This window comes from Alosa pseudoharengus, unplaced genomic scaffold (genome assembly GCF_046254945.1).
Source record: "Alosa pseudoharengus isolate Yale_2024_CS ecotype anadromous, Long Island Sound unplaced genomic scaffold, YU_APseudo_1.1 YU_APseudo_1.1_scf_19, whole genome shotgun sequence".
In the NCBI taxonomy this organism is placed as follows: domain Eukaryota; kingdom Metazoa; phylum Chordata; class Actinopteri; order Clupeiformes; family Clupeidae; genus Alosa; species Alosa pseudoharengus.
This window is the reverse complement of record NW_027468657.1, coordinates 26,738,577-26,764,500: the sequence shown is the minus strand read 5'-3', so window position 1 is coordinate 26,764,500 and position 25,924 is coordinate 26,738,577. Positions and strand designations below refer to the sequence as shown.

The following is a 25,924-nucleotide window of genomic DNA, read 5'->3' as shown; positions in this document are numbered from 1 at the left end:
TTTTTTTTAAATGAAACTAGTACTGTACAATGTGTACATTATACCCAGACAATGTGAATATGTGTTACACAAAATTCAGTAGGAGACAGGATTTGATCCTTTCAGGTTATAAAAACATTTGGTTGCATTCGTTATTGACAGCATTGGTTCATTGCCATTTATTACTGTGGATATTATTCACTGTTCACTCTTCACTGTAGTCAATAATAACAGCACACTGGCAAATCTAACATATTAGCACTACAATACTTTTATTTGAGAAAGAGGTATATGTTCCTCTTATCACTTCCTGTGTCACGGCAAAGGCCCAAAATTCACGCTGCTGAAGATGGCGAGTGGCACAGGGACGGTCGCGTCGCTGTGGACCGAAGTGAATCGGTGTGGTCAAAATGGGGACTTTACAAGAGCTCTCAAAGCTGTCAACAAAAGTAAATAGTTTGTTTTGTGTTTTATACTTGGTTTACAGTTGTCTTAGTGTTTGCGGAATGGCGAAATAAGCTGTAATAGCATATGTTGCTAACTAAGTAATAGTAGCTAACGGTACATTGGTTCTCAGCTGCTGCATGCTAATTTTCTAGCAGCTAGTTGTAGCTAACAGAGCTAGCCATCCAGCTGTCTCACATTTGAAGTGACTGCAGGTTTTGTATGTAACTGTTTTCTGCGAATTGGTAGGCTGTAGTGCAGAGCTTTCATAAATATTAGTCTGACAGTGGAGCAAGGCACGAACGTCCATATTCCATGAGCATTTTTGTTATCCCAAAGCAAGGCATGGAAGCAGAGTGTTGCATCAAGGGAATGATTACGTGTCCCAGTGGCTAACCTGTTTTGCTTGGGTTGTTATGGAGTCATGCTACTAACAACTCCAGTGAGAGGGTCTGTCATTTCAATTTGAGTGACGTCTGTCTAAAATTAGACACTTTTGTGACCGTTTTTTAGGTTAAAAGGCCGAAATCACCTTTGTTTTTAACAATGTGGTATTTCCTCCAACAGTACTTGACGTAGTAAAGGATGATGTGACTGCTCTGCATTGTAAAATAGTCTGCCTCATTCAGAATGGCGGTTTCAAGGAAGCCTTGAATGTCATAAACACTCACACTAAGAGTCTGCCAAGGTAAGTGTCACGTTGCAAATTTACAGCTGTCTTTGACTTTCTGTTGTTGTTGTTTTTTCTGTCAACAAACTGTGGTGATGACACTTTGTCATAGTTTTTTTTGTTTTATTTTGTTTTCTCCAAAGTGAGGCAATAGTATTTGAAAAAGCGTACTGTGAGTATCGTCTGAACAGAGTAGAAAATGCCTTGAAAACTATCAAGAGCGCTGCAGATCAGTCCAACAAACTGAAAGAGCTCTACGGCCAAGTGGTAAGTCAACTTCTATCTGATCATTGAGTTTGTTTAATTGTTAACCTGCACCCTGTCCTCTGTGGTGATTGGTGTGGCTATTGGATAGTCTGCGAACTGGAACTGCCGTTGTCTAATGTCAGGCCCCTGCATGATTTAGTGTGTGTGTGTGTGTGTCCTCTTCTGCTTTAGCTGTACCGGTTGGAACGATATGACGAATGCCAAGAGGTGTACAACGATCTAATCAGGAATTCCGTAGACGAGTATGAAGAGGAGAGGAAGACGAACCTGTCTGCCGTGGTGGCGGCACAGAGCGCATGGGAGAAGGTTGCTCCGGTAAGTCCAGTGCTCCTGGCCTCAAATGACTGAAGGCTTTTTTTGTAGAATTTATACCACGCCGTCATTTTGCAGGACTCTGTGCAGTACATTCTGAAGAACATGTTTGCGGCAATATTCTAATTGCTGTGAATTACAAGCATGCTAAATATATTTCAGCTGTCAGCTGATTTTCCACCTATGATGCATTTGGTTGCATTGGCATTAGTTAAATATTGTGCATTTGATTGTGTGGACACTGGTGTGATGCTGCTCTGTGTTGTTTCTGCAGGAAGACTTGGGTTTGCCTGAAACCACATATGAGCTGTGCTACAATGCTGCCTGCACTCTGATTGGCCAAGGCCAGCTCACAGAAGCCATGAACAAGCTCCGTCAAGCTGAGGGTAAGAGGGGTCAGACAGTATCTTGTTTCAAGTGTTCTGCTAATGGCATCTTCCAATCTTGCAACTTGCAAATAGGAAATGACTCAGCAAGACATCTGAAGCCACTGTTGCCATCATTATGCTATGATTTGTAATCTGAGGTCATAGTGGAGAGTTAATATGGAAAGCAGGCTATATGTGATAGAGAAGATTGAGGCTTTTATGTGTGCTGGTAGGAATAGAGGCTAGCTTAGACTTTTAAGTGCATGTTTTATTTCATGTATCTGTACCAGAGACTTTCTAATAAGGAGACACAGCGCTCAAAGAATCCTCCATAGAAATAGTAGCGAGTTAGTTCTTAACATCAATATGGCAGTAGTCTACACGTATCCCACCCCTTCCTGTATGCCTCCCAATTCACTTGAATAGGAAAATAACTGGCCGATAACTACCCAAAGTAAGATGGTCGCTGAGTGGGGGATTTGCCTATAAGAAGTTTGTCTGTACCTTCTAAATGTAGCTTGATTTAATCACTATACATTGCCTTTGGTTTAGTCAAATGGCTGATAGAACTTATTTCACTGGGAGTAGGTATTGAGAATGCTGTCTTGTTTCCTCTCTAACAGATCTGTGTCGGAGGTCTTTGGCTGAGGACTCGGTGAGTTGCTCTTGCTTGTCACTTTACTTCATACGTGTGCAGCATGACACCAAACTTTCCCAAATGGGAACATCCAATCAGTGTATTCTCTCAGGGGATTCCTGCAATTAAAAGATGGATTGATCCCCCTCATTCAAAACTCTCTGGCTCTCCCTCATTCTCAATAGGACGTGACGGAGGAGGAGATTGAGTCAGAGCTGGCCATAATCCACTCCCAAATGGCCTACATCATGCAGCTCCAGGGGAGAACCGAGGATGCGCTCCAGCTCTACAACCAAGTCATCAAACTCAAGTAAGAGGCCAAGAGTGACGCACCGCACTCCCAGCCAACAGACGTCAGCTTGAGTTATTAGTGTTTCAGCCTAGTTCAACGCAGCTTGCAAAATTTTTGTTCTAGTTCTGTTATTTCATATATTATATTATTATTATTATATTATTTTATCCTATTTTTAGGCCAACTGATGTGGGACTCCTGGCTGTGACTGCCAACAATATTATCACCATTAACAAGGTTAGTTATGCTCCACGTACAGATTTCCATCAAACTCGACTGTATGGAAATATTATCAGATCGATTGTCACATGATCTGCTCTCTGTTCTGTATAGGACCAAAATGTGTTTGACTCCAAGAAGAAGGTGAAACTGACGAACGCAGACGGTGTGGAGTACAAGCTGGCCAAGAAGCAGATTCAGACCATCGAGTTCAACAAAGCTCTCTTGGCCATGTACACCAATCAGGTAACAGTGGGAAACGGAACAGCACTTGATGCCGTGCATGAATCCTCATAATTGCTTTTTAGCTGAAATAACAGGCTTTGTAACCTGTCGCTAAGGCAATACGTTCTGGTGTGTTGCTTACTTCAAGAGAGTCACTATCGTCCATGGACCTCACTTTGACTGTTTATGTTGCCTTTGTCCTTGTCTGTGTAAAGAACTTTGAGTGACCTTTTGTGCCAGAAAATGCACTAAATAAATGTTTATTGACTTACTTGCTTACTGAAACAGGCGGATCAGTGTCGGAAGTTGTCGTCGAACCTGCAGGCCCAGAACCCGGGCCACCCCAGACCGGTGCTGATTCAGGTGGCCCAGCTGTCTCGAGAGAAGCAGCACGCTAAGGCCATAGAGCTGCTGCAGGTACAGAGTATGGTAGTCGCATCGCACCACGTCTCCATCTTCCTTTCTCTCGTTCTCCTCCTGGTCTCTTTTAAAGATGTTGTTGTTCTGTTTGTTAGAAGCCATGTTATCATACACTATGCCATGCTGTGGAGAAAAAGGGAATGTAACTACAAAACTGCTGTTTTATGTTGATTAGCGGGCCTATTCCCATTGCACATCTTGTATTACACCTTAGAGAAGAAATAGATGGTAATTAAATACTATATAGATGTAAACTGTATAACATTATATAGTAGTAACTATCAAATCATTTTGTTTTCCTGTTCTGCAGAACTTTTCGGACCAGCATCCTGAGAAGGCTTCTGGCATTAAACTAACCATGGCACAACTCTATTTGACACAAGGTAATGTCTAGTCTCATCCAGTGGTGTGTCTAAGAACAGTCATCGGTCTTCTTTTTGTTAATAAAATGTGTCCGTCTCGCTTCCTCCTTCAGCTCATGTCACAAAAGCCTGTGATATCTTGCGGTCTATAGAAGAATTTAAGCACAAGCAAGGAATGGTATGTCTAAAAGTACATTTTTATACAGTCATAAGTCACATGTTGCTTGGAAAAGCTATTGTAGTATTTGGAATGTAATGTAAGTGATGCGACTCGTTGCCTCTTCCAGGTCTCTGCCCTGGTCACGATGTACGCTCATGAGGAGGATATTGACAGTGCTATTGATGTTTTCAGCCAGTCCATTCAGTACTACAAGTCGGAACAGGTATTTGTTTGGTTTGTTTTATATACTTCTTTCACTTGTGTCTCTGGGTATCAGTTTCTACCTTCTTAAAGCGATGGTTCGGAGTAATTTCACCCTAGGGTCCTTTGCACCATGACCCCGAGCCAAACACCCTCCCAGAACCTTTTTTCCCTTGGTCGAACCCTGGTCGAGTAGCGCTATCAAAAACTAATGACGTTCTGCAGTCGTGATGGAACCAACTTTTATCTCGTAAATTACCCCACTAATAATGCCCTGAATGGTACGAAACTTCTGCAGTAGTACAACTACGACCTTTAGTCCAATAACGAGGCATTAGAAAGTTTGTAAGTGCACCAGGAGTTTATTTAAATAAGACTTGCCTGATTATCTGCTACTATACCGCTGCATCGACGTTTCTTCCGTGATTTGGGAAAAGCCTGTAAAAGTCCTGGCAGGAAGCATGCATAAGGATGTAGATCCAGGAATGCACTAATATTTTGTCCGTAGTCCAGTTTGCAACAATTATTAGTTATTACTAAGTTGTAAACACTTCGGAAAAAAATATTTAAAACTGGATATACCAAAAAACGTTGATGTAATCGCTTCCTGCAAGGACTTTTACAGGCTTTTCCCAAATCACGGAAGAAACGTTGACGCAGCGGTATAGTAGCAGATAATCAGGCAAGTCTTATTTAAATAAACTCCTGGTGCACTTACAAACTTTCTAATGCCTCGTTATTGGACTAAATGTCGTAGTTGTACTACTGCAGAAGTTTCGTACCATTCAGGGCATTATTAGTGGGGTAATTTACGAGATAAAAGTTGGTTCCATCATGACTGCAGAACGTCATTCGTTTCTGACGGCGCTACTCGACCAGGGCTCGACCAAGGGAAAAAAGGTTCTGGGAGGGGAACCCTAGGGTAAAATTACTCCGAACCATCGCTTTAAATAGAGTAGTATGCTGTTATGCATCAAGTATTTTTCTAGTGGTAATATAGTGCTCACCTTATGATGGTGATTACCCTGTCATACAATGTGTACCTTATGCTTCCTCTTACTTTTCGGGAAGCTGTTGTCAGACAGCATGTACGTTCAATAGCGGTGTTCATGGCTTAGTTTGGTTCTTGCTTTTGTCCCCCATCCTCCGCCTCATCGTCCTCAGCCTGGATCGTCGGCCCATTTGTCCCTGGTCCGAGAAGCGGCAAACTTCAAGCTGAAGTACGGCCGTAAGAAAGAAGCCATCAGTGACCTGGAACAGCTGTGGAAGTGAGTGCTCTGCTCCCTCGCCAGTAACCTAATCATCAGACTGAAGCCGTTTGGGGGAAATGGTTTCTGATCTCATTACAATAAATGCATCGCATGCCATCTCCTCAACAGGCAGAACACTAATGACGTCCACACGTTGGCACAGCTGATCTCGGCGTACTCTCTAGTGGATCCGGACAAGGCAAAATCGTATCCTTCCATCACTGCACTTTCCACGTTCCTTTTGTTTATTTCATCTGTTTCCTGGTGATTTTCTGAACGACACGACGTTTAGTGATAATGCTGGTAGGGCTCCAAAATGTCAGCACTGAATAGAAACGTTGGTCTGATGCCCACGTAGAATATGCCGTCCTTTCCTTAGCGGTGTGGCCCTCAGCCTAAGCAAGCACCTGCCCTCTCCAGACACCATGGCCTTCAACGTGGACGTAGATGAGTTGGAGAACTCCCACGGCGCCACCTACGTCAGGAAGAAGGCAGCCAAGGTGGTGGGGGAGAATTTGCCTAAAGAGCAAGGGTGAGTCATGTTCGTCTTCCTCCAAAGAGAGATTCACTGGACAACTCTTTCAGAAATGTAGCTGGGCAATGGTACTGTTAATGTCACTGTTACATTTTGGTCACTTTCTTTTTTTTTTTGTATATTTTTTTGGGTTTTTATGCCTTTAATTTGATATGACAGTGGAGATTGACAAGAAGTGAGTGGGAGAGAGATTTGGGGTGGGATCCAGAAAGGACCATGGGGCGGGAATCGAACCCGGGTCGCCGGCGTACGGTGCAGGTGCCCCAGCCAGTTGCGCCACGGCTGGGGCCTCGTTTTGGTCACTTTCAAGGCAACACATTTAGATCTAGAGATCTTAAATCAGGAGTAGCCAACTTCAATGATCAGTAGGCAAATCATACAATCAGAACATTATTGCCTGACTTCATTACTCAGAATGAAGCCCCATGTACCATCATGTGTAAGAGTGATTCAATCTCACTAAATCCATGAAAGCCACTTGTAGTACACTGCACATATTACCATATTGCCGTATGGAAGGACAAATAAGTATAAGTATATATACTCTACTATACTACTACTAAGTATATATACTCTACTATACTACTATATATAGGGAAATTTGGTCTCTGCATTTATCAGTGAATTAGTCAAACACACTGCAGACAGTGAACACACAGTCAGGTGAAACACACACTAATCCCAGCGCAGTGAGCTGCCTGCAACAACAGCGGCGCTCGGGGAGCAGTGAGGGGTTAGGTGCCTTGCTCAAGGGCACTTCAGCCGTGGCCTACCGGTCGGGGTTCGAACCAGTAACCCTCCGGTTACAAGTCCGAAGCGCTAACCAGTAGGCCACGGCTGCCAGTACACTCTCCAAGCAATACTCTATGTTTCCTACCTCTACATCACGTCTACATTTCCTACACCCATTCCTGCACTAATGACAGTCTCTGTTTCCTCTGTTTTAGTCAAGGGGATTTGAAAAAGAAGAGGAAGAAAAAGAAGGGTATGTGTTTACATTTCTTTGTGACGTTCATGACAGGAAGGCTGTGCTTCTATAGAATCTAATTTTGTGGTCATTAATTGCAGCGTTTTACAAAGGATATCATGTAAATTATACGCTAAGTATGTAAACTGTGTCCAGCGAATTGTATATTGGACTAGTTCACCCAGCCAGCAAATGACTGGGTTAGTCATGAGGCTTTTACTAGCAGCCTGTCAAACAACAAGTCTGCTGCAGTACTCTCTAAAGCTGGTCAAATAGTTGGGATTATCATTTGTGGCAGAGTTTCAATTACAGTGGTATTATCGTATTATAAGTAGATGGCCTGGTAACCGTGCTTTATTTTGCAACCAAATGGTAACCAAATGCCAAGTCGTTGTATAGCTTTCTTTTGCAGAGCACAATTCCTTTTCTCAGTTTCCTTCAATTCCTTTGCCCTTCTCAGGGAAATTGCCCAAAAACTGCGACCCCAAGTCCACTCCCGATATTGAGCGCTGGCTGCCCATGAGGGAGCGCTCGTACTACCGTGGTAAGAAGAAGGGCAAGAAGAAGGAGCAGATCGGAAAGGGGACACAGGGCACCACGTCGGGAGCCTCAGCCGAACTGTGAGTGAACAAACATGAGATTTCCCACCTAGGGGTTAGGCGAACTTTCGGAAAGTGACCCACCACCTTTGGGAGGGACTGAGGCTAATACATGACCACCTAGAGTTAGCAGTCCATTGATTCCCATTCATTTTGGCGCCACTTTTGACATCATCAAACAACTTTACATCTGACCCGTTTCAAGCCTTTATGTGACCACTGTTTATTTCCAGAGAAATGCAGTATTGTATGACTGGCTCCGTAAGTTCTTATTTTTTCTCTTTTACGGCTCCATAATAAATGTTTTTTCTAAACCTATTAAAAAGAATATGTTCTGAACATATTCTGAAGTCGCACAGGAGATAAGTAACTGTATTGTCTGAATAGGAAGATAAGGCAATCTGGGGGAGAGCCCAAGGGAAAGCCAAAGAGGAAAGCATCCGGGGGAGGAAAAAAACAAACAATGAAGTGATATTTTGTTGGATCGGTACGGTCTACTTACCAAAAGCTGCACTCGAACTGTACGGTCTCAAATTTCTGGGCGCGGCTACCAGATGTGCTACCATGTTTCAGTCCATTGTTCTACGTCAGGGGTCTCCAACCTTTTTAGGAATGAGGGCTACCTGAAGGACTCGAAATCATATGGAGGGCTACTCATTTGAAACAAACAGACCCTCACCCCTTTTTTGCGAGGGTAATACTCCTCAATAGGCCTCAATACATTTTTTTTTAATTTAAATTATCAATATTATGTAGGCCTATAAGCCTTTATTAAGCAACTGTATTTTCATCTGATTCTTCAATACTTCAATATCAATATGCAACACTACCAACATTTTTGTTCAGTTCATTTCAAAGTTTCCTTGGAGAATCTAATCTATTTTTTTAAAACAGCCTCTGAATTTTTAATGGTGGGCAATGCTAAAAATTGTAACCTAAATTATTAATTGCACAAAAAGATTGCTTAAGTTCTGATTTCAGTGGACTATTTGATTGTAATGTTTCAATAGCAATCACCAACACCCCTGAGACCCCTGATCTACGTCATGCCTATGCCACCAAACTCATCTTGAGGCTGTGTAGTACATATAGTGACCAACTGAAAACTGGTTCAAATTGACTTCACTTCTCTCCATTCCAGTCCTACAAAGTGCCTCTGCCCATTACAGTTACTGTCTATGCTCCCCACTCCACTCCCAGCCTAATAGATAAAAAAAGGCACCTGGAAAGGATCATTAAAAACATGCGTTGGATGACTTAAGCAAATGAAGAGATTGTTCGCAAAATCAAGTTCCCTTCAAGGTGCAGTGCACAGGATTTAGGGGGATCTATAAGCAGAAATGGGATACAGTAATTATTTTTTCAATAATGTAGAATTGCCTCTAGCTATGAATCTTCAACAAAATGTTGAGCTCTTTGTTCACACACCTGTCAGTCAAAGAGAAGTCTGTTGCACAGATTCTTTTCACAAATTGGGGTGAGCTATTGCCGTGCGTCCGTCCGTGCGTGCGTGCGTGTTTTCATTTCTAATGAGCTCATTGCTCCAACTCTGTATGTGTGTACACTACCCCTGAATAGTGGACACATTTCCTATAGGACAAATAAAGTTTAACTTAACTTATGTTGGGCAGATAATTATTTTTTGAAGCTTAAAATCAAATTACTGGATGTAAGTAGATAAAGGTGACCAGTATATGCATGTAAACACACTCCTGTCACCTCTATGTTCCAGGGACGCCAGCAAAACAGCCAGCAGCCCCCCCACGTCCCCAAGGCCAGGCTCAAGCACTGCGAGTGCGTCGGCGGCATCGAGCAACGTGGTCCCCCCACGACAGCAGAAGCCCGCCCCATCCACCCGCAAGAAGCAGCCGCAGAAGAAAAAGAAGGGAGGAAAAGGAGGATGGTAGAGGAGGATCATGAAGCCCACATTAGCCATGATGGACCCTGGAAATTCATCATGACTGACTTGTTTTTTTCCATTTTATTTGTTTCTTTTTTTCTTTTTTAATACCATCCAAAATGTATTGTTATCAGTTCTTAAACAAGCCCAGCGACATCAGTTGAAAGTTTATCATTGGGTGGATATACATTTAATTAAGTTTGTCATTTGCATTGATGGACTTTGTCGAAATGTTTGTAAAACTGCATAATGGGATATAAATTATTCGTCTTTGTTCCTATTTATCTACCACTAATGGTGATCTTCAGGACAAACTGACCCATCACATTTGTTTTACATCGCTTGGCAGCCTGTAAATTGAAACATTACTGTACGGTATTGTCAACCAAAAAAACTAGAAATCAAGCTGTAAATGCAAATGTCAGAGTATTTGTTTTTTTTTAAACCCCCAGGTAGAGCTCACCTTAAATATTATTTCAGAACGATTTATTGAGTGGCTTAATTTTGCCATTTTGTAATAGGAACCACAGAAAGCTACAGAATGGACCAGAGTCTTAATAAAATGGTTCCTGGCACCACACGTTTTTGCTATTGTGATTTGTTGTGGTCTGTATGCCTTGCATTCACACCTGAATGCCATTGACTCTTCAGCCTCAAGAAGGCACATTCGAAAAAGGAGGTGAATGCGCCCCTCAGTGCCGAATATATGCAACTGCAGGAAGGTCTAAGTCATTCATTTTATTCATAAAAGGTTGAAGAATTACAAGAGGTTACGGTCATTATAAAAAGTACTTTGTATATATGTGGTGATAAGATTATGTTGCTCGCTTCTCTGTACCATTCCTGAAATCTATCAAGTTCAATCTATTAGATTGAATTTGTTTTCACCTTCCATCACGCACAAACACTGCGCAGGATTAGTCCAGCCAGTAGTATGCCTGGTTTGTGTAATGGGCTGGCAGTGTTTAGGCTGCTGTCAGTGAGTGGGATTAAGGTCAGCAATCGAGAATTCTACTTTTTCAGACCATGTTGATTCACTATTTCCCAACAGTGGTGCACTTCCTGTATGCGTTGATTTAGCCCGGAAATATCGTCTCCTCCGCGTAATCCACCTGTGGATCAGTTCAGTCGCAAACTTATGCTCGGGCTTTAGTACGATGCAAAGCGTTTAATAGTTTTTAGCGGCACATTACTTCGTCGAGTAGGTTATGGCTAGTTTGAGGGAAGTCGGACTTGTGGGCGCCGCTGTGGCTGTCACTGGTGGACTGGTGTATATCGTGTGGAATTTGTTGTATGCTTCAGGAAAAAAGAAGCCCGATAAGAAAGACGAATCCCCACCGAAGCTAGAGAAAATACAAGCAGTAAAGGCAGATGAAACCTCGCAGGCACCAGTACAAGCACCAGTAGTGTCAGAGGTTGGCTTTCTTTTATTTCTCCGTTTCAGCATTCCCCTCCATTGTGATAAAAGCTACTTGATGTTTTCGTGGTTGCCATTGGTTATGTCAGCGCCATTTAGTGAGTGCATATAAAGTATTGTAATATTAATTCACCCTGCAAGTAGTAGTCCTCATGCCAACATTCAAGTGAGGTTGCATAACCGTTAGCCTACTGTGAAATCTAAAAATGTAATGTCTTTCAAGACAAAGTCAAATAAGCATAGCAGCCTGCACTCAAGCTACAATGTGACGTAGAAGAAGATTGATACAAAGTTGCCGTCACGTGGGTAATGTGATTGTAGCGTTTCATTGCGAATTGGTAAGTGGCCATTGTCCTTGTGCTTCGGAGGTGGAAATCTCAATGGAATCTGAAACATTGTGTCGCCGGTGACTTTATTGTACTGGGCTGTATCATCCGATGGCTTATGTTATGTTAGTCTGAATAGTCCACGCATAGCCTCCCTTACGAAAAAAGAACTGTAGTTAAGTGATTGTTACACTGTGCAGTTTTTCTGACTGAAGGGCAATGCCGTTTTAAAATACTGCATTTCTGCAGTAAAGTCCAGTATGATGCAGCCATTCAGGCAAGTATTGCAATCATGCAGTTTTTCTTGTAAGGGCTACTTCTCTGTAGGCCTAATCGGACCACTGATGAAGTCCATTAGATATGTATTCTGAAATTAACAATGATCAAACCCCTTCACTTGTTTGCAGTGACATAATCTTTACTCAGCCTTTGGCATAGAGCACACCCGAATTTGGGGACTTTCTGCCATTATTCACCGCAAGGATTGTTGCTGTGGGTAGACATCCATGTTCAGGTCTATCCACAGACGTTCGATTGGGTTCGACAGGGCTCTGGCTGGGCTATTCATGGACTTTCACAGAGTTGTCCCTAAGCCACTCCTGTACTCTCTTGGTTGTGTGCTTAGGGGTCATCCCAGTTATGGCATAGTGGGCTCTCTAGTATAAGTATGTATAAGTATATATACTCTTTTGATCCCGTGAGGGAAATTTGGTCTCTGCATTTATCCCAATCCGCGAATTAGTGAAACAAATAGATTCTCTAGATTCTCAGGACAGAAGCTGCTGGCTCTTGATCGAAGCAGATGGACATGACGTGCCCACTCCACTCCACAATGAGCCTCAGAAAATGACAAAACCCATTCATTCAACTGGACTGCAAAATAATGACCTCCATGTAGCCTAGTCAAATCAAGTCACATTTATGTAGCACACTTAAACGCATTACAGTTGACCCAAGGTGCTAATAAAATAAGATATAGTAATAAAAAGAAAAATAAGAATTTTTGCAAGAGAATTTCATATAGCTGGGAGGATGACACAGGTTGAAACTGCTAAAGGCAGTTGGGTGAGAGTTTTATAACCAAGGAATTTGAATCTAAGGAAGGAATTTGAGATGTAATGTTATCAATCTTTTCAATAAATTGAGAAACTTCTCACGGTTTTCAGTGGTAGAAGCAATATCAGAAACAGCAGTAGGAAAAAAATAAATCACGCTTGTCAATTTGTCTCCATCTCCTACTCCAGCCCTACTTTCTTCTATGTCATTCTTTACATGTCAGTCTTGAAGGTTTGCATTAGTTCCTCAGTAGGATATGGAATTTCAGCTCATGTTTTAATTTTTATTTTTTTAATTCTGTTCCACCCATGTTCAATCTACCTCGTAGTTCAACAGAACATATCAGCAACACTAACCATGACGTTGAACCACGTGACTAGAGATGCCCTTTCCATTTGACTTCATACTTCACAACCCCATGACTCTGGCATTGTATTTTTGCTCATGATTTACAACTCAGTCTTTGTTTCTTTCCAGACACAGCCAGCCAAGCCAAAGGGTACTTGGGTACTCGTGGTTGGACTGGAGGGAGCTGGGAAGACGAGTGTGCTTCACTGCTTTGCCACCGGGTCTTTGGAACAGGACGTGACCCCAACAGAGGGCTTCAATGCCGTCTCTATCAACAAAGAAGACCTTCAGATCGAATTTCTCGAGAGTAAGAACACCTGATACATTGTGCAGAAATGATATTAGAAATGAACAGCTAAATCAGCAATGTAAATGACTGTGAATATTTCTTTTTTTGTTGTCGAAGTCGGGGGCACTGAGAACCTGCGAGCCTACTGGCAGAAGTATCTGTCCAAGGCACTGGTGCTACTTTATGTGGTGGACTCGACTGACAAGGCCCGCTTTCCCATCGCTAAGAAGCACCTGCATGAGCTGCTGTCCTCAGACTCCAAACTGCCCTTAGTGGTGCTGGCCAACAAACAGGTGAGTGGGTTTGCAGTCAATGGTGTGCTTGACTTGTCATTTAGTTTAGACAAAAAAAAAACTGGCATTTAGCACTTAGGGCCAATTTCCTGCACATTAAGTGTAGTCCTAGACTAAAAGCCATTTCTCAATGGAGATCGTCATTGAAGCTCCCTTTTAGTATGTACATGGATTAAGTGTAGTCCTAGACTAAAGGCCTTCTCTCAATGGAGATCTCCATTGCAGGTTTCTTTTAGTCTAAGACTATGGATTAATCATGTACAGGGAACTAGCCCTTACATTTGAGATTCAAAGAGTACATCTATATAAGCTAACGTCCTATGCACATCCCTACAAGGCGGCACAGTAGCTGCTTACCACACTAAGTAGGATGTTTTTGTCTTGTTTCAAAGGACTGCCTTATAAGGGATTAGCACCATGACCTTAACTCTCATCCAGGTATGCAGACAGCACAGCTACGGCCATTTTGGTTACCTAGTACATGCTGAAGTACTTTTTCTCTCCACAGGATTTGGCTGGCGCCTGCGGTATCACTGACCTCCATGAAGCCCTGGATCTTGGTGTAGTTGGTGAAGAGCGAAAACTCTTCCTCATCGGCACATCCGTGAGGAAGGGTGAGCGGCTGAACTCGGGCGTTGAGGACGCTCGAAATTTGGTCATTCAGATGGTGGCACCTGACTGCTAGACTTGGCAGTCATGTAAGTAGCACACGTGCCTACAGTTAACAGAGTGTTAAACTACAGGTGTGCTGGCTAACAGCTAAATAATGGTGGTGGCACACCAGCATGACACATTAAAGAATTTTTTTAGTCACTTAAATTATGTTTGGAGTTGTAGAGGTGCTCTGCACAATAGCACAACAGGTTGCTATAGAAAAACGACTCCGTTTGAGTTGACTGTTGCCTAGTTAGAGGATGACCAAAATGGTTTATGTTTATGTTTAAGCATTATGCGATCTGAGTCATATCATAGACAGCAATACCTTATGGTTCACTTGGTCAGTCTCTCGCCCTTTTTTATTTTTACAGTATCCTCATCCAAACAAGAGAATATGTGTTACTTTGTTTGTTTTCCTGAATGTAAACAGTGGCTTAAAGGAAAGTGGTATCACATGCTTCTGTCTCATAGTGAGGTTGCAGAGGTTTCCAAGTGAAAGCAGTTTGTCCAAAAATGATTTCATTTTCTAAGGGCCTTCTCTTACTGTGGACATTTCTTTTTCAAGCTTTGATATTGATTACTGTATTGACTTTTGGAATGTGGAATAATATTTGTTGGCAATTTTGCCATGCAGGTACATTATACAATTATATTTTATAATTATATATATATAAGATTAATTATAATTATTATTGTTTTGTTACATCTTGGTTTGTACTGTAAAGGACATTATGTGTGTCCATTTGGTATTTGAAAGGGACTTGTACAATGTTAGGCATGTCATAGAGGACATTACACAGTGAGGTCTTCATGACATTGTTATATTCTACTTAAGTTAATTATTTTTGGAAAAAAAACAAAAAAGCATACTTAAAAACATGCCAAAGCACTCACCTTAAACAATTAATAACTGTTTACACATGCTTTGGAAAATGTTACTACTTTCTCTTTTGTGTTTTAAATGATATTCTATCACGGTCATGTTTTTATTGTATTGGTTGATGGAGTTACATACTGCAGCTAAAACTCTATCTCTCCCGTGCACTACTCTGCTAACAGGAAACATTTCCAGACATTGAAGAAATGTAAAATATTGAAAATACAGTTTTGTAACATTTCCCTAAAGATAAAGTGTTATTTGTGGTTTTTAAACCAGAACTTTGTCATTTTCTAAATGTTTGGAACCTCTACTTGTGGGTTGTCAAGGAAGTTCTATGGTTTGTATTTGTGGTAGGCTATATTGTATTATGTTTACAAATAAACAAAGAAAATAGTTTTCTTGAACCATAGTCACATTCGATTTCATATTACACTTCACATTCATATTACACTGTCAGTTTCTCTGTGACTGATTGCCGACGACATACATTTCTATTCCTTTATCATGTCCAAAATATTCAATGCCTCTACAAATGCATCCAATGACATTAGAACTCTTCCAAATAAGACAGATCACATTGCTCAAGACTTCCTGTGTCAGAAGTCTTATGATGAAGAGTAGAATATCACCTTAAATAGCCCACCGACTCTGGTTTCAGTCTGCTGCTCTGCTCTAAAGTAGACAGGCCATGTGACATGTTGCCATGGACGCTGGGTGCCCTGGCGACGCTTGGAAATCTATTGTTACATAGTCAATGTCCTGTATTCCACCGACCTCAGAACCTTGTGGTTAGAAGGTTTGGAGAAGCAGGTAAGACTTCAGACTCCTTTTGTTTTCATATGTTTGCTTAGCAGACGCTTTTATCCAAAGCAACATAGAATAGCATAGAATAGCAATAAACATTACAATAGCATTAAAAGTAACACTTTGAAATAAAAAATGTTTTATAAAAAGGACTATACATAAAAATAGTATTAAAAATAGTATTAATATTATAGTTTATATGTCATAAAATACTGCCTTTAAAAGACTAATGTTTTGCACATACAGGTAGATTTAAAAAGATGATGTTTCTAGGAATGACTAATTTCCTACCTTTCTAGTACAAACTGCCAGGATCCTGTGTTTTGGGTGTCAATACTGAAATGGACAATGGTTCATCTCAGTAGAGTTTTGGAACTTGCCCAACCCAAAGACCCCAAAACAATCTGGATCACTACACCTTGGTATGTTCCTTTAAATATATAACATTTCTTTGCTCTTACACTTCAGGTTTTCTTTAAGGTGCGTGCGCGCATGTATTTATTTCGGTGAGCAAGCCCTTTAATTATGATTACTTAACAGGCATGTGAAATGGGGAAACCAGGAGCAAATTGTACCAATCTCCTTCGCTGCTCTGCATGCTGTTCCAACAGCAAGACTCTCAGCACTGGCGAAGCCCAAGAAAGACTTCTCTGGATTGAGCAGGCTCTATCAGACCAGGTAGTGTGTGTGTGTGTCCATTGTACATTACATAGACTAATTTACAGTATATTATAGTGAAAAAATAGCCAATGATCAGGCACCATTATTTGACTCAATCAGGGGTTTTCAACAAGTGGTCTGGGGCCCACTGGTGGTCAGTGAAGGCATTGCAGGTGGTCCCTGACCCTACATTCAAAAGTTTCACTGTGGGGATTTTCCTACAATTTCACAGATACAGGTTTCCTCCCTTTGTGACTTTATGAGCAATGATGAATCATAATGAGGCTTCCTCACACATTTAATTATATATAATTACATGAACAAAAAGAAGCTGACTGCTCATTTCTTCCTCGAGAGAAATTAATTTTATTAGTGTGGCTGAGACACGCCAAGACAGACATGTCTTATCAACATAAAATGCCACTGTTGAGAGTTGTGTGCAGTGTCCATAGCTACCCTGTATAATTCCTGTATAATGAGTGAAACCATTAACATGTGACCAACTCTAGTGCCTCAGTAGTAACTGTATCAGTATCAGCTGTGAGCTTTAGGCCTACAGTGTTTCTTATCAGCTCTATCAGCTGGGAAATGTGTCAGCAATAGCAGCTCTAGCAGGTTCTGCTGTTTGTCTGTGTGTCTTAGTTTGTTAATGACTCAAGGAAGTCATGCACCAGTTTTATTTAAACAGAACCATTCAGTAGAGGCATCTGCCTTGCGGTCTTGAGACATTCCTGTGCTCCAACCTCTCCGTTTGTAAAGGGCCTGGGAGGAAGAGCATCTCCCCCCTAGGAGGACGCTGCGTCCTTCCTGCAAGGCGGGCCAGTATGAACACATTGTCCGCCTGTCAACGCCTAAGAGGAGATCCACCAGCTCCCAGGAAATGAGGTACAAGGATGGGGAGGGTAGGGGTCACACTTTTGGAAATGCGCTTTTTACCCAGCTGGCGAAATGCAGCCAAATCGTTTCAAAGTGACTGGGCGGGGCCATGTCTAAATTTAACCCCAACAGAGTAGGAAGCCAATATTTTGACATCTGTTATTTCAGTAGTTTGCAGCAGGGAGTGAGGACTGGCTGCCAAGACAATAGGCCCCATTGTCCAAAGCCCATGCCCCCGGGGAAGCTTGCACTCTGTCTCGGAAGTCTTTTTATAAATCTGAAATCACCACACGCCGTATTTGTGTTCAGGTTTCACAGGGACAGGCTGGGGTCCTTGTGGCCCATCGGACGCTGGGTTTGTGGTCAGATGGAGCGGTGGAGGTTTGGCAGCAGCAGCAGAGTGGCGTGCCGCATCAGGGCGGTGTGGTGGGATGCTGCTGCTGCTGCTGCTGCTGCTGGAACCGTAGCTCTTGAGTTCCTAAAGCATATCTTTAGTGATGATGTGTGTTTCACCATGACAGTGTGGTAGGTCACAGCTGGAACCTTGAACTGTGACCATAACCCCACCCCCTCCCCCACCCCAACTCCCCCTCGGTTCTTTAACCCCCAGCCTTGTTTGTGATGTTACACCTTGTGTGTGTGTGTGTGTGTGCGTGTGCGTGCGTGCGTGCGTGCGTGTGCCCCCTCCTCAACCCCCTTCAGGCCTCCTCACAAAATCTCCTGTGAGAACAGCTGCCCAATCTGGCACATCGACCCCGTAGTCAAGAGCGTCTACGTCTCACCCCGCCTCAGACAACTGGCCAGTCCCAAGCCCCTCCATCCCAGCTTCCAGAGCAACAAGGAGGTAAGACAACCTCCCTGTGAACGTAGCTCTATTTATGACCTGGAGGTGTCGACACAAACAGCAGGATTAGCAATGATGATGTGACTTTCCTGAAAAAGAAGTGCTTTGTAGTACTGTGACAGGTACTTCAGCTATGTGTCAGTCGCAGAGCCTGTGTGTTTTCATATCAGTGTTCTAGATTTTTCCTAAGAGGCACCACACATTGCTTGAGATAGATAGGGTTTGTTTTACAGTGTCTGTGTTTGGGTTTTAGACCGTGGAGACGTACATCTCAAGCACAGCTAAAACTGCACAGACCACGTCGAGGCTGGATCTGCTGGCTCTGTCCAAAAAAAGAGAGAACGGGATGTTCTATGACAGAGGACACCCTGAGCGGCCTATTTGGCTGGTAAGTGACAATCAAAATAAAGAAGGAGGCAAGTCGAGAATATTTTTGTCTTAACCGCAAGAATTTTTTGCAAGAATGTAAAATGATTTGGAATCCATGTATAATCTTGTGAAATGATTTGACTGGTTGTTTTTGAGGACTGTTTTTCATTTTGGTAGACGTGATTGGTGTTGTTGTGGGCATCTGCAGGTGTCAAAGAGCGCGATAAACGCCAAGGCCAGTCCTCGGGTCGCAGAGCTGTCCTTGCCCAAGCTGCTTGCCAAGGACTACCTTCCTCCGAGGGATCTTGTTTTGAACGCCTGAAGAATATAAGCCTTGTGGAAGCCCTCTTGTGCTATCAAAATGCAAAAGAGGTCTGAAAAAAAAAAAGGCGTGATCAAAGACAGAAATAAAAGCTCTCTGAGATCTACACAAAGGGCCTCCAGAGTAGTCTTAAATGTTTCCCCTTCACATCCATAAAACATCAGGGCCTCCTGGACAACACTGGCCACTTCTTGTCCTTTCTTCTCTGCTTTTGTAATCTGGTCCCTCAGACTTTTACTTGGAGCTCTCTCTCTCCTGTGTTGTCAAGCGAAACTGATGTATAACATTGTCTTTAGCATACGGCCAAACCAGTTCAGGCTCACTTAACCGCCAGGGTTGTTTTCCCATTCGTTACCTTTGAGTATTCTTCTTTCCGAATGGGCCCCGCTACACATTCCCTCAAATCTGTGAACACGATGCTATAAAACCATCCACATCTGCATTGCAGTCGTTTCAGTCTGCTTTGTGTTCAGTTGTTGTTGTTGGTACAGTGGATCAAGGTCGTATGATAACATAACGCTGGATTCAAAGCATAATGTTTCTAAAGCGCTTATTCGCTCACTCTGTTAGACTCATTTAAAGTCTCTCTGAAGTTCAAGAGCCTGTGCCGCCAGAGGTTATGATCTATCCACTCTGATCTCCAATCCCACTGTAATCCAGGTTTCACTGGGAGTGCACGTGCGCAGTGGGCGAAAGGTGCAAGCCGCGTATATCAAAGGGTTCATAGGATTTAGATCCCCATAGGAGGTGGACTTTGGGTGTGTTGTGTTGTGCTGTCGACAGGGAGGGAGGTATATATGTGTGTGTGTGTGTGTTGGGGGTGCTGCTTAGTGGCAGGAGGAACTGGTAGCTGGAGGGAGGGAGGGAAGAAAGGATTGGCCGCAAAGGGCCAGGCCTTAATAATATCCAGCACTACACTCTGTGTAATCCAGGATCAGCCAACAACGATCATGGCCTGGTCCTAGTGACGAAAGATGGAGCAGGTTTTGTCTGTGATGTCCTTCAAGGACTGGTCTGCGGTCAGTTTTATTGTTTGTTATGTTGGTGGATGTCAGATTCACAGAAAAGCTGGTTGGTAATCAGTAACTTCAGGTTTCAGGAATAAGCGTTTCCATGCCAACTGTTCCCATGGAATCTGCCCTAGATGGGGTTCACTGGTTGTGTTGGTCACTTACCGTAACAGCAGCTTGTGCCATCAACGGCTTGCCAAAGGGAGGCCCTTCATGGCTTGTCAGGTGATTTTGGCAGATAGACATTAACAAACGGAGGATTGTTCTGGAATGATCATTGATCATATTATTTCCACTAACTTGTTTTACTTAGCTTGAATGTGAACACTATGAAGTTCATGAAGGGTGAACAGTATTCAAAAAGCTCTACATCACTTAGCTCTGACCAATCACTGGCAATAATAACAAGCCTGTTTGGAATCCAAGGTTGGTGCAGATGTGCTGAGTTCCTGTTTTTTGATCTAATCTGTGCACCAGATGGTTTCCCCATGTTCCAGAGTCATGCAAAATACTAATGCAAATACATTTCCTATTATAAAATGGGAGTTTGCACAAGTCTTATGTATTGGAAGTAAAACCCTCTCCAACTGTGGAAGACATCACCTCATATTTTTTTTAATAGTTTCTTTGCAAGCATGTGAGGTAAAAGTTCCCACTGGCCCGAGGAGTGTTCCTATTTGGAGACCCGCAACTGCTCAGAGTTAAATACGGTTAACCAGTCTGTGAGTGTAAACTTTATGTGGATCACTGACCACTATGTTTTGCTGGTCTTGCATCAGCTGTTGAATCAAGTAAACAGAAATAGTGCCTTCAGTGACCGTCTGCTCTTCAGTAGCAGTAACAGAGATAGCCCACCGGACTTGTAGGCTAAATCAGTTCAATTGCTCTCTGCCTGTCTTAATCGCAGGGTGACAAATTCCTTGGATGTCTGTGGGTTCGTCGTGGCAACAGACAATTCCCTTGCCAATTATAATTCTGTACACAAGACCATGAGTCTGACAAGCCTGGAGACCCATTACTCAAATGAACTCCAGTTCACCCATGATAACACTAGGCTAAATGACACATTGCCAAGCATGTTTTTGAAAAACACTTTATTCTATTTTTGTAAGTGCTGCACATCAACAGCCGAGGTCCTTTGGCTAAATAAGGGGTTATTTGTTTTGTTTATGTGTTTAATTTGTGGCTATGCTGTTCCCATGACTATCATCATTATGCAAATGATGGTGAGTTAGTAGTATGTCAAGCATTCAATGATCTAAACCCTGACACGCCCAACGGAGAAGCCTAAGAATGTTCATCAGTTGCTTTTCATTTGAATGTTTTTCTTTTATTTGCAGCACGAAGCACAGCTGCATCTGGGGACGTTATGTTTTTTGTTTTTTTTCCCCACAAACTGTGAAGGCATATTTACCAGCCAATTGGGCAACAGTCCTGCCGGCTCACGCTTACAACACTCCATTCATTGGGTTCCCTTTAAATGTAAACATGTTTGTTTTTCCTCACACCCCAGTCAAACTGGAAATAAAGAACACACACCTGTGTTTAGTACATACCAAAGTTACGAGCTCAGGAGAAGTTCTTCCAGTTCTACATTTTTCAGAACAAGACATTTTGATTGGTTAGGTCTCTATTGCTCAGTCAATTTATATTTTGGCATCCTCTTCCATTTTAGCATTATTCAATCTTTCAATTATATTCTTGCACTGTTTTCCACTGGTGAATAAACGACAGTTGCTACTTTTATTGGCCCACACATCATACCAATTGTGTACCTGATCAATTGTCTGTCTTTCCTCTGCCTTTGAACAGCACTGCACTCATTGGCCTACTTATCACAGACTAATCTGTCAAAACATAAGTATTCTCTCAACTTCTTTAAAACACACACACACACACACACAGCTCCAGTGTCCTTCTGAGAGATACCTGATTACTTTCCAGCGTAGTAGGCCACTGTTAATATCTGTTAATAACTAAATCTATGACCTGTTTGTGAATCCATTTCAAACAATCCATATAAGGAATATAGAGACTGAATATATTTTATTTATGTAAACGTAATATTAGCACAAAAACAGTCTAAATAAAATAACATAACACAACACAAATGTGACAACGTACACTTCACATTTAGCATATTCGACTCTAATATAAAATAAGGTAGGGGGCAGGGAGAGGCGTCCAGCTTCTGGGCAGCGTAGACCAGATAACCGCAGCCCGAAGAGGGTGGAGGAGATGGAGACAGAGGAGATGGGGCTCTTTCTTGGGAAAAGGAAGGATGACTCCTTTTCCTCAGTCCTTCACTGATCCCAGTTCAGCGGGCAGTCCTTCTGCCTGTCTCCACTGAGCGTTACGTAGCCTGAACCATTTCTGCAAGAGATAACAGCCACAGGCACATAGGAGTCAGTGAAAGGAGGGTTGATACTGCAGGGAGTTGTATTGAATCAGCTTTATCATATTACAAGCAAGTCCAGTGGGAGAAAATGCCTGGCTGATAAACAAAACACATGCAACGAATGCCTTGGAAATATAGTATCAATAGCAAATCCAACTGTTCAGGTGGGATGATATATGAAAGGCGCCTCTGTTTTAAATGATTTTGCCATTAAGTCTGGTCTTTAGTCTTCGGTCTTAAGTCTCTTTCTAGTGTTGTGACTGGAACAACATTGCCCAGCTGAGGAGAGGGGTTTAAGTAAGCGCTTTGTGTTTTTGACGTGCAGACTTCACCCTGACTGAGGCAACTCTCTTGTGGCTGACCGTTGCAGATTTAATCGGACTAAGACCCTGGCAGGCAGAAGCAGACCCTGGGGCTCCTCAAGGGCTGCTGTCAACCCGAACACCTCGTTTGAGAGCTCAGTGCTAAACAAAGGGCCAAGGCAGGAGGGGTGGGGGCAGAAAAATACTCAACAGGGGCACAGTGGCCCCTCTGTGGCTAGGAAACAGAAGCTGTACTCTGTCAAAGAAAGAAAGTGAGAGAGGGAGGGAGCAAGGGATGGAGGGAGAGAGAAGGAAAACAGACCAAAATGTGAAAAAGGCAAAGAGGGGCGCGCCAGGGTGGGTGTCTACTACTGCCTTAAGCTAATGTCACACTCAACTGCTTTCCCCCTAGATTTATAGTCATGGCCTTACTTCATGTATATGATCCTGGGAAAATCTAGGAGGTCTAAGAAAAATCGTGTCACATATCAGTGATGTCTGCTGTTTACGGGCCTGCCGGTTGTAGCAGTCTGGCCCATGCATTTCCCATGGCAATACCACACCATTCTGCGCCTCAAGATGCCCATGTAATAAGCTTCCATATCCCCCACAACACCCCTAAATGGTGCCACTGGCAGTTACCTAGGTTGGCTGTACCAAGTACCATCATCAGATGCCAGTGAACTAAGAGCTCTTAATGGTCCTTGAATTTAAAACAAAACCATTTAGGTTTTGCTTTGCATTTGATGCTGATGACGCAGTACAGTGACCAGCTTGAAAACAAGCTGGAGTTGTATTTCAGACTTACATGTTCATGTGTGTGCTCCTTATCAAAGAGCAGGACATCTAAAGCTGGGTGCTTTATATGAGTAGAACCCACTCTGTTGTTTGTATAATAAATCTCAAGGTACATAATCCTTCACAGGTATACCTTGGTTCAGTCTTCCTTGAACAAATGAAATTGAACTTCACACAGGGCCAGAAAAAAATTAACATTCCCAATAGAGACTTATGGTTCACACCTTAAACACCTTACATCAGGCACATCTTACCTCTGCCATAAATAAATAAATAACATACATGTGCTGACAAGAGGCCTGTACTGTTTTGTCTGCAGCATGCACCATCCAACAGTGATAAGTATGTCTATGGGGCTTGAAATTAATCATGTGGGACATCCTCTCGGCTTTATTGTGCATTGCTGCCCAATGACAACCCCTCAGACACAAGATCATATGACTCACTGGATGAAGCCACTGGACATCGTTAGGCGGCACATGCTGCGAACAGGCCTTATATAACAATATATAACAAGCCCTCACCTTTAAGGCCAAACCCTCGCCATTCAGACTTGTTTTGATCCAATACCAGTAACCATAGACAACAGTAGCAGTGAATCAAGCCTCTCGCCAGACTGGGCTAGCAAACTCTCTGGCTGGAGGCCAAGAACTCTACCTCACCCCTGAGCTCCAATGCCCAGTCTAAATTGGCCAGGCATCTCCCACCTTTGTGTATTCACAATGGACGTGTCCATGGACTCTTTCACTATTGAGGAGCATGATCTGGCAAAACAGGTTTGTTCCTTGCTCTGCGTGTCACCTCCCAGTTTGTTAACACACGTGTTTCCAGACGCTTCCATAACCCCAGTATTCAAACAAGGTGAAGCACCAACTCTGCTCCAGGCCATGGATGCATTGTTCACACACATAGGTCTACACACCAACACCGCCCTACTAGAATTTGCCTCGTAAATTAATGCTATTCTTTGGTCATTGTTACGGGATCATTCAGTTTTTCATCTTGTCAGCAACACCCAATACATACTGATGTATAGATAACTACTCAAGACTTGTACATATGCAGACCTAGCAATACAGAAAAGGATAGGCCTATATCTCAACAATTCATCATATGGAGAACTTTCAACCTCATACAAACCACTGTGTTAGATGCTAAGCCTGCCCATTTCATAATGAGTCAATGGTTCATAAGAAGCCTTTGTATATGTTTTGTGTTGACATCACATCTGCTGTAGAATGATGTCATGTTTTCTGTGAATGAAGACCTAATATAGCCTAGACACAGTTCTGACGTGATAACATTCAAGTATAGGTGCGGCGCATATGACTCAGTTGAGAGCGCACTCCCAACATCACCTCCAATTGTGACATTCCATGTGACTTACCACAAAAAAATTAATTGTGTCCAGCGTCAGGATTTGCTGGCACAAACTCGTCCCCTCATTATTTTGGCGACATGACGGAGAGTATGGCATGGGAATTACAAAAGGCAGAAGAGACGCCTCTCTCGGTATGCGTGCGTAAGCGTGCGTGACCATTGGTAATCGCACGCGACTCCCTCCCTGTCTCTGTTGACATCGACGTCAGAAAGCCAGTGAAATAGCAGCGCTCAGCCTGTCATTCTACCGAACTACATAACGTTTCATTCATCTGAATTATCTGGTAGTTTCTTTTTATATGTCTGCAATACTCAAACGATTAATCAGCATTCCCTGACAGGGTAGGCTAAGTTCTGAAACACACACAGTGTTTGTTCAGTGGCGCAGAATAGTTTGCTGAGGCACTCAAATCATAGACACGGAATATCGCTAGAAAATTTGCGGGAACATTAACTAGCTGTGAGAAAAGAGTTAACTGTTTTTAAGAAATAAAATACCAACATGTGGGTATAAAGGCTAGGCTACTTATAATGAAATTGTGTCACTGCCACATTTTGAAACAGATCTGCAAACATGTTGTTCAGCGGAAATTATTAAAAATAGAAAACATCTTATGCCCACAGGTTCATGTCTTAACACGGATATCTCACTAAATGATACAAAAAAGACGGTAGTTTACTCACAGCTGTATCCTCCTCGGACAACCCGCACTCTGCAGCTATCAGCATGAGCGTCGTTTCATCTGGATGCTTGGTGACTTTAGTGAAGTTCTCCTCCAATACTTTGATCTGGTCCTCTGCGAGTTGCATTCCTATATCTGAAGCCATGTCCTCTCTCTCTCGTAGAAGATTGTCAATATTTTCTCTTGAAGTTTGCTGATTCAGGCTGTAACGGGCACTTGAGTGAGGCAGACGGCGCTCAGTCGAAGTTCACATGCAAATGATGACCAGGCAGAGTTTACAAGTAAACAACAGCGTCCACGAGGAAATGCTGTGGATAAGAGCAAATAGCAAGTCGCTCAGCAGCAGCAGCCAGTACGAAACAAGCGAACAAGTAGTAGGGTGAGTCCTTTTCAGCCTGGACCGTG

The 25,924-nt window shown here is 42.7% G+C and overlaps 4 protein-coding genes across 5 annotated transcripts; 3 read left to right on the top strand and 1 right to left on the bottom strand.

Annotated features, from left to right (window-relative positions):
- Positions 1–306: 306 nt before the first annotated feature.
- Positions 307–10,387, top strand: srp72 (signal recognition particle 72). The gene is made up of 19 exons (XM_076292149.1): positions 307–428; positions 991–1,111; positions 1,237–1,360; positions 1,532–1,675; positions 1,947–2,058; positions 2,664–2,695; positions 2,863–2,987; positions 3,149–3,206; positions 3,303–3,434; positions 3,702–3,830; positions 4,144–4,216; positions 4,309–4,373; positions 4,483–4,578; positions 5,721–5,824; positions 5,936–6,013; positions 6,201–6,338; positions 7,289–7,326; positions 7,769–7,928; positions 9,640–10,387. The coding sequence occupies exons 1-19, from the start codon at positions 329–331 to the stop codon at positions 9,812–9,814; spliced, it is 2,004 nt and encodes a 667-aa protein (XP_076148264.1). The 5' UTR covers positions 307–328; the 3' UTR covers positions 9,815–10,387.
- Positions 10,388–10,879: 492 nt separating this feature from the next.
- On the top strand, positions 10,880–15,477 carry arl9 (ADP-ribosylation factor-like 9). Its single transcript, XM_076292145.1, has 4 exons — positions 10,880–11,222; positions 13,084–13,261; positions 13,361–13,536; positions 14,045–15,477. Exons 1-4 carry the CDS (start codon positions 11,016–11,018, stop codon positions 14,219–14,221), a joined length of 738 nt encoding a protein of 245 aa, XP_076148260.1. The 5' UTR covers positions 10,880–11,015; the 3' UTR covers positions 14,222–15,477.
- Positions 15,478–15,577: 100 nt separating this feature from the next.
- Positions 15,578–21,916, top strand: spmap2l (sperm microtubule associated protein 2 like). Of its 2 annotated transcripts, XM_076292146.1 has the most exons (7): positions 15,578–15,883; positions 16,177–16,299; positions 16,418–16,555; positions 17,297–17,422; positions 18,116–18,257; positions 18,511–18,645; positions 18,835–21,916. In XM_076292146.1, the coding sequence occupies exons 2-7, from the start codon at positions 16,226–16,228 to the stop codon at positions 18,946–18,948; spliced, it is 729 nt and encodes a 242-aa protein (XP_076148261.1). In that variant the 5' UTR covers positions 15,578–15,883; positions 16,177–16,225; the 3' UTR covers positions 18,949–21,916. The 2 variants fall into 2 exon arrangements, with proteins under 2 accessions (XP_076148261.1, XP_076148262.1); XM_076292147.1 differs by having other exon boundaries at positions 15,578–16,299; positions 18,804–18,893.
- A 69-nt stretch (positions 21,917–21,985) lies between these two features.
- hopx (HOP homeobox) lies at positions 21,986–25,924 on the bottom strand. The gene is made up of 2 exons (XM_076292148.1): positions 25,521–25,924; positions 21,986–22,331 (listed from the first exon to the last, which is right to left on the bottom strand). The coding sequence occupies exons 1-2, from the start codon at positions 25,662–25,664 to the stop codon at positions 22,254–22,256; spliced, it is 222 nt and encodes a 73-aa protein (XP_076148263.1). The 5' UTR covers positions 25,665–25,924; the 3' UTR covers positions 21,986–22,253.